General features: G+C 43.3%; 1 protein-coding gene across 1 annotated transcript; it reads right to left on the reverse strand.

Moving 5' to 3' along the window:
• Positions 1-1,321: 1,321 nt before the first annotated feature.
• On the reverse strand, positions 1,322-4,006 carry wnt4b (wingless-type MMTV integration site family, member 4b). The gene is made up of 9 exons (XM_074653293.1): positions 3,873-4,006; positions 3,436-3,709; positions 2,915-3,068; positions 2,735-2,819; positions 2,504-2,635; positions 2,098-2,240; positions 1,851-1,991; positions 1,580-1,742; positions 1,322-1,491 (listed from the first exon to the last, which is right to left on the reverse strand). The coding sequence occupies exons 2-9, from the start codon at positions 3,522-3,524 to the stop codon at positions 1,322-1,324; spliced, it is 1,077 nt and encodes a 358-aa protein (XP_074509394.1). The 5' UTR covers positions 3,525-3,709; positions 3,873-4,006.
• Positions 4,007-7,861: the final 3,855 nt, after the last annotated feature.

The raw sequence follows: 7,861 nt of genomic DNA on the forward strand, positions 1-7,861 counted from the left end.
CTTAATCAGGAATTTCAAGTGTGACAATATCTTATAGGGCTGGGCGATATGGCCAAAATCTTCTATCATGATATAGATCATTTCATATCCCGATAACAATATACAGTATATCACAATATGGCATTTTTTCTGGCAGTTCCATAAATAAATATAGTCTATATGAAGTAACCATGTGGTAAATCCTATTTCTGTATACTCCCATGGGAATGAATACTTAATTAAATACTGTCATTTAATTAAGATCTTTAGTGCAAAATAAACATAACAGTTTCAAGTGAAATTATGAAGAAAAAAATAAATATTTCCATATATACACATTTGTTAATCGCATTGACCTGAGTGGTAATGTAAAGTGTGATGTAAAAAAAAAAAACGGCAATCTTCAAATGATATTCCCTCAAAATAGTTCACAGATTTTCTGAGAAATTTAAGTTACTATGTGCTTGTTATTATAAATTTAGACGATGTATTTGTGTATCATTATATCTCGATATATGATTTCGTCACGATATGATTCAATGGAAAGACGATAAATGATCATATTGACTTATCCGCCAGCCCTAATATCTCAGACATGTCTGCTCAATAAGAAACTCAAGAAACATGTTGTGGTATTTTGGATGAATCTACTGTATTTATTAGATTTTTTGAACAGCCCTAAAAGCACTGCTTGTGCAGGAAAACACAGAAGAGTTTCACATGAAGGCGAGGGGCAAAACACAAGACAGACACACTGATGTAAGTAGAAGTTATTTTCGCTATTTAAAATATTGCTGCTGAAGTGAAGCAAAGAGATATACAAATAAATAAACCAGAATAGAGAAGAAGACATAAATACAGTAAATGTTCAAAGACCTGCTAGTCTATGATGCAAATAGTTTGCATAAAATAAGAATAGTGCTGCAATGTTTCCCTGTTAGTTGTGGTTAAGTTCAGCTTTAAAAGCTTTGTCAGTTCAGTGTGAGATTAACTGTTGAGTGTTTGTTCATGTACGTTTGTGTGCATGGATGCATGTGTGAGCCTGCCCACCTGTCCGTCTCCGAAGGTTTTTGTTTGTACCCTTACTTACTGTTGATGCTTTGTCATTGTTGTTTGCTTTGTACTTTGCAGCTTTTACAACAGAATCCTCAAACTTAACTCTGCTTAGCACTGCTTCAGTCAAAAATGAGTTAAATTAAGACCAGAATTTAAGACGATTTGGTGCTAAACATGTGAAATAGGTGTCTATGTTGTCCTTATCCCGTCTTTTTGTTTGTGAGTGTCCGTCTAGTGGTTTGTTCGGATATTTCTGCTCGGTCGGTTTGGTCTTGTTTGGGCAGTCTTAGACTCTGCAGGTGTGAATGGTGACTGTGTTCTTGCACTGCTGGCAGCGGACTGAGCAGCACCAGGAGAACTTGCAGGAGCAGCGCTGCACCACCTCGGCCCGGCCCGCTCTGTACCCTGGCCCGCAGCAAACCAGCTCGCAGCCGTCTGGCGCCAGCCGAGAAGTTCCTGGGTGTGTTTTAGAACAGAGCAGCATTATTTTTCTGTAATTGTTTTGATTGATAAATTGGATTGTTTCCCTGTGAGATGATCTTACCGTTACATTTCCTACCAGCAGTGCCAGGGATACCGTTGTCAGGGTCGAGATGGCAGAAATCTGGAGAGGGTGCAACGTATAAAAGGTCTCTGGCAGCAGGGGGTTTGACCTGCGGGTCACGGGGAAGCAGGGCAGTCCTGGATCCTATACGAGTCAGGCGAACCTAAGAGGAGGAGGAGGATGTTGAGAGAGCTACAGACTTTGATACTGATAAATTATCTGCTTTAATTTCTTTGTGACAGCTTCATGTGTTCACCAACTACTCTGATACCTCTGTGGCTCCATTAAAGCGTTCCTTGAGCACAACGCCGACACGCCTGAATGGAGGCATAACCTTCCAGCAGGTCCTCAACTCGCAGGAGCCGGACACACCGTGACATTTACACTCCACCTGCATGTTGTGAAGGATGGCCTGAGGATGAGAGAATTGTGAATATAAGCAAAGCAGATTGAATCTCACACATGACAAAAACACAGAAATTCAACTGAAATGTAGTCAGAGAGATGCGACCGCCGACCTTTCGACCAGCCTCGTTGTTATGGAGGTTCATGAGTGGGCGCCCCGCTGACAGACCCTTGGCTCGTTCTGGTTCATCAACAAATGTTTGGGAGAAAGCGACGCCATAGGACAGGTTGTCACTGCAGCCTGACCACTGGAAACCTGTGGTTGGACAGAGAGAGACCCGTGAAACAACTGCACATTTTTAATTTAAAGCTGAAAAGATGTCTGTTAAAAGGTGAATCCACACTGGCTCACAGCACTGTGACAGCTGATTGGAAAATACCTGCTGTCACTGTCTGGGATGCAGATATCAGTGCTCTGTACTTGACAGTTTTAACCCGCAGAAAACAGCGTAGCAGCAGTTTTTTGATATGTGGGTGACTCAGTGTGTTACATTTTCATGCAGCGGGATCCAAGCTCACCCTCGGGGCTGACCCCCCTGACCTTCCTGTCACAGCCACACCTCTCCAGCTCCCCGCGGGTGCAGGCTCGGGTCACAGCCACCGCCACGGCTGCTGAGGACAAAGCATGCACAAAGGCCGCCTCACGAGTCCCTGAAATCAAAACAGAGCTCATGATGATGCAGAAATTCAATTCAGTTATTCAATGTATGGATTTATCAGCAGAGACGCATTTTCAATATGATGATATACCTTGGTTCATGACTCTGCCAAATACATTGATCCCACGTGGGGTGGTGGAACAGTTCCAGCGGCGATTCCTGAACTGGTGCTGGCACTGACGATGACATGCATATAGCAGTGAGATAAGGGGGTCTAATGATTGCATTATATGACAGGTCAACCTTGAGACTCCATGCCCTCTGACCATACCTCTTCTATGACCATCTCGGCTGCCTTGCGTACGGACTCCATGACCTCCCCTCGCGCCCTGCACACCCCCACCTGCCCTGGGGTCAGCCCCCTCAGCCGCGCACATGGGGCAGCACCGGACACGGGCCTGGAGCGAGGCAGCCTCGCCAGGGAGCTGGGACACAAAGGTGGGGAAGTGACTCAGAGCAGGTTTTGGAAAGGGCAAAAAAAGAAGAGGATGCATAATGAAGAAAAAGGGGAGGGAGTGAAAGAGGAAGAGTGCATGAAGAAGAGGGTGCAAAAAGGATGAAGAGGTAATGACCGGGCAGAGTTTTTAGAGAGGATGGAAACAAGGGGAAGAGAAGACAGAGAAGACACAGTGAAGACAGAGAGAAAGAAAAGAGAAAAGGTCACCAGGAGTGAGACAAAGAAAGAGAGGGGAGCGACTGAAAGAGATTTAGAGACATGTCACCATCTTTTAAAAGTTATAGCATGACAAACAAACTCCCTCTTTCTCTTCCTCCCTCGCACGCTAGACTTACAGCCAGTTGGTTGCCATGGTGGGGTGGGTTGCCCATAGCAACAGGAGGAGGAGTGGTGCCGTGAGATTGACAGTGGAGACAGTTGGCATCAGACTGTCTGTCTGTCTGTCCGTCTCCGTGCGTCAGGCTGGGTCTTTGGACAGCACGCTGCCCGTCTCCACAGTCAAAGTGATCGTCGAAAGTGTCTGTCTGTCTGTTTGTCTGTCTGTCTGTCTGTCTATTGTGGTGTTGGTTTATGTTTCTGGCCCAGAGTCTGGGGATGATCCCCGCATATCTGTTGAAATGACAAGTTAACAGGTCAGAGACAAAGTAGAATAGTTGAGCATCCTTTTTTACAGAAGAAACAATCACTTCATGAGTAATATTTAACCTTGTTGAGCATGCCGCTGCAGCTCTACGACTGCACACACAGTTTCAAAAGTAACAGTGGTTCTTACCAGTTCATAGTCCTGTGATATCCAGTTATCCTTCTTTTTTGATAGTTGATCAAATTGAAATTTAATCCCAATTTCAATCAATAAAGTTGTGCATCAGTTTCGTCACTTGTGCTGTCAGTGACAGCAAAAGCATGCTCACAGGAATGTTTTACAAACTGCAAGCAAAACTCAAAAAATAAGTCCACATGTCCAATTTAATTGAACATATCAGTATAACCCCCTCTAAAAAGCAAAAACTTAAAATCCAGAAGTGCTAGTAAAATTAAAGTTTTACAAAAATATTGTGTCAGCAAATACTCCCCCAGAAAACAAATGTGTCCATTCCAGGTTGAAGCAGCAAGAATGAGTGAGAGCGGTGAGATGGGAGTGATGGGTTATAAAGGAGGTAGAGAATGAGGGTGGGAGAGAGAGGACAGGCGTGATCCAGGGTGTGGAGTGATGCCGAGGGAGGGGAGGAGGAGGAGGAGGCTTTGGGAAGGATAATAGTTGTACTACGTAAGTATTAAGAGTGTAAGTATGCTTTCTTCTGTGTTGTGTTTGGCATGAGACCTAAAATGTGAGCCTGCATTGGAGATAATGACCTTTGAATGATTATCACAACTACATGCATGTATTGTTTCTTCTTATCCATGCATGTTAATGTGTGTGCTGAGAAACATTTAATGAGAAGCCTTTTGTTTCCTTTATAGAAATACTCAGCAGGAATATTGATCCATCAGACGTACCGCAAGAAATCCTCCCATCAGAAACCATGACACAGCATTTCTGTCTCCACTTATGTGTACATGCATGTGAAAAAGTGTCTTACCTAATGTTTAATTTTCCCAAACTTTGTTGCTCATTTTACGAGTCCCCCCCTCACCTCCCCTTCCTCTATGTCCCCCGCTTTTGCCCTCTCGTTCTCCCTCTCTCCCACTCCCTATATTGTCTTAGAAGAAGGGGTGACATTTAGACAAGGGGAAGAAAACACACTGCCGACAAATATTGGAACTGAGGCAAATAAATCACGAGATAGGAGGGAAAGGAGGGCATAAGGAGAGAGCGGATGGGTGTTACACTGGGGTTAGGAAAAAGCAGTAAAGAATAAAACAAAGCAGGTTTGTGACACATAATTTTAGAAAAAATTACATTGTGTGTGGATTTATTTAATAGTTAAAAGGAGAACCTGAAATGCTCTAAATAATGTTTTATTCATTTATGCACTGGGAAACACACAACATAATATTCAAGGCCATAGCATAATTATTTATTGCAATACGGTTGCACTAAGATTATTCAACAAGTGCACTTTTTTACAGTTTGTTTGGTAGTTTTCCCTCCTTTTGTCTCGCCAGTGATGTAACGTTACAGAGAATCTCTCACACTTCTAATAGTAAAGGCCTATAACTGGAAGGACAAGTGTTGCAGCTCTACTTTACATTTTTGTGAAGTTGTGTGTGTTTGTATAGGGATTGTGAAAGAGTATTATTTCTCTTTTATTCCACACGGGATATGAAGATATACAGAGAATCTCTCACACTTCTAGGAATAGTAGGCTGTATAACTGGAAGGACAACGCTAGCCTATATCATTTTATCTGTAGATAAAATAAGTGTTGCAGCTCTATTTGTTTTTGTGAAGTTGTGTTTCTTTATAGGAGCTGCAGGATTTGTAAAATAGTAGGCTATTATTTATCTTTTATTCCACACGGGATACGACACAACTAGAAATTTGTGATGAGGATGTAAACTCTCATTCTATTCTAGTTTTAATCCTAATGTTATGCTCTTTTTTTTAATGGAATATTAACCTTTGAGGGCTAGGTTACCTAGTCAAACTGTGTAACAGATATATAAACTGTAAAACCATCCCGGCCTTCTCCCCCAAAAAGAAAAATAATTGTCACAGTTCTTGCATAAGACCGAGAAAAAAAATCTAAATAGCACAGTAAAACACAGTGTATCTACAAACTCTGTTATTCCAGCATTCTTGTCCATTCAAATGAACAAACTAATATAAATAAATCTATAATTTAAAACATTTAAACGTGATTTAAATGTAACTTAACCACATCAAAACACATGATTTTCACCACAGTCAGAGGCTAACCTAGATGTCAAAGGCCTAGGCTAGTTAGCTCTAAGGTAGATAGTTTACTGGTGTTAGCCTACTTTTTTCTGCTATGATTAAATTTAGCTACAGCCTTATTTATGAGGTATAAAAAAAAGTCAATAACTAAGATGTTAAGTGCATGAGCACATGAGACAGGTAGGAAAAATTACACATTTTTATGATCCTCACTAAATTTTGACCATAGCCTAATAGTTTTACTGCTGCTTTTCGGCTTTGTTAATTTGATGTTGTTTTATCTATCTAGTTTTATTTATTTCGTATCTTCTGCAGGCCTCATCGGTGTTGGCTGATTAGGATGGGAACACTGTAATTTACTTAACTTTATGGATGAATAAATTGAACCTTGAGGACATTTCTTTTTAATCCCAGAGGCCGATAAAGTAAAAAAAAAGGGTTCAGCCTTGTCACACCTGATGAAACTTATTTACTGCTCTTGAGGGCTCCTTTGTTGAATCAGATGAGTCAGTGCGGCACTGCAACCAAACATTTACAGACTCTGTTGCGGTGCCTGTCCAGGATTTGGTGGCCCATTTACCTGAACCCTCTGACACCCAGTTCCTGAGTAAATGGTCACCCCATCCACACACACACACTCACTCTCTCTCACAAACACACACTTTCCTCTGTCTATATCTGCAAAGACAGGTTTCTTGTAGGCCCCCTTCCCTCCTTTTTTTGTCCTCCTCATGTCGTATTCCTCCTTTGTGTCCCCTGTTTCTCCAAGTGACGTCTTCCGCTGTCTCCCACAGCAACGCCATGGTGATGAGCTGGCCACTGTCATGTCCGGCGCCTCTGTTATGCTCATCCCTTCACCCCTCTCTCGTAAATAACTTGCCCTCTTTTTTTTTATCTTTATCTTTCCCCCATTTTGTGGACATTGTATCATGCTGAAATGGTCCGGTGCTGATTGACTGTAGCCAGGTTGCAGAGCCCTAAAGAGATGCTTGTTAAAGCTTCAGCATGACATAGAGATGACTTGTATTCCCTCTGCTACAGTGGGAGGCAGCAGCAGACTTTGAGAGACTCTGCTGTGAGGTGGGGCAACTCTAAACTGACCTTACTGATGCTTACCACGGGATGGATGATCGGCCTCATCCAGAGATGATGCCTCAGGGTGACTCATGAACCTATTTGCGCCCAAGGTCATTATGAGATAGACATGTGACCCACCACCTTTTACTCTCTCCTTCGTTTTGCTTTGTTACTTCTCGGCACTTGAGGGCGACCTGCCTCAGCAGCCTGAGTGCGGATGAATTATCATAGCAGGCAGAAACATGACTGCTGTGCATGAGCACGCTCGCATTGCTCAGGCATCTCTGCTGCCAACAAAGAGCTGAACGCACTGCTGTGTATGAATGTGTGCGGAGCGTGTGCATGAATATTATGGGATGGCGGGCGGTGGTGTTGTCAGGCAGGGAAGTGGGGGTAGCAGAGTGGGCGGTGAGCTGTGTGCACATGGGGGGGGTGGGAGGGAGCAGGGGGAATGGACGACCCATGAATATTATGGGATGATGGTGGTGTTGGAGGGGGGGGGAAGGTGGAAAGATGGCAGTACATATGGGATATAGAGGGAGTAGGAGGAGGTGTTGGTGACGGCATTGCACGTGAGTGCATGTGCACGCGCATACATGCGTGTGTAAGGGGCATTCAAGCAATAGTAACAGACAACGGCCAGACATAGGTCTTTGTTGCTATGCGATCTGCATGTACCGTACAGTGGGGAATATTGCCGAGTGGCCATACTAGTAGAGGAGACAGTGGAAGGCCTCTGGGCTCACACTTGTGCTGTTCCTGCCCTGTTCTATTCTATTGTATTTTACTCTATTCTTGCTGTCAGAGACCAAAAGGAGAGCACACATTACGGCTGCTTTAATGTC

This window comes from Sebastes fasciatus, chromosome 12, assembly GCF_043250625.1.
Source record: "Sebastes fasciatus isolate fSebFas1 chromosome 12, fSebFas1.pri, whole genome shotgun sequence".
Classification (NCBI taxonomy): Eukaryota; Metazoa; Chordata; class Actinopteri; order Perciformes; family Sebastidae; genus Sebastes; species Sebastes fasciatus.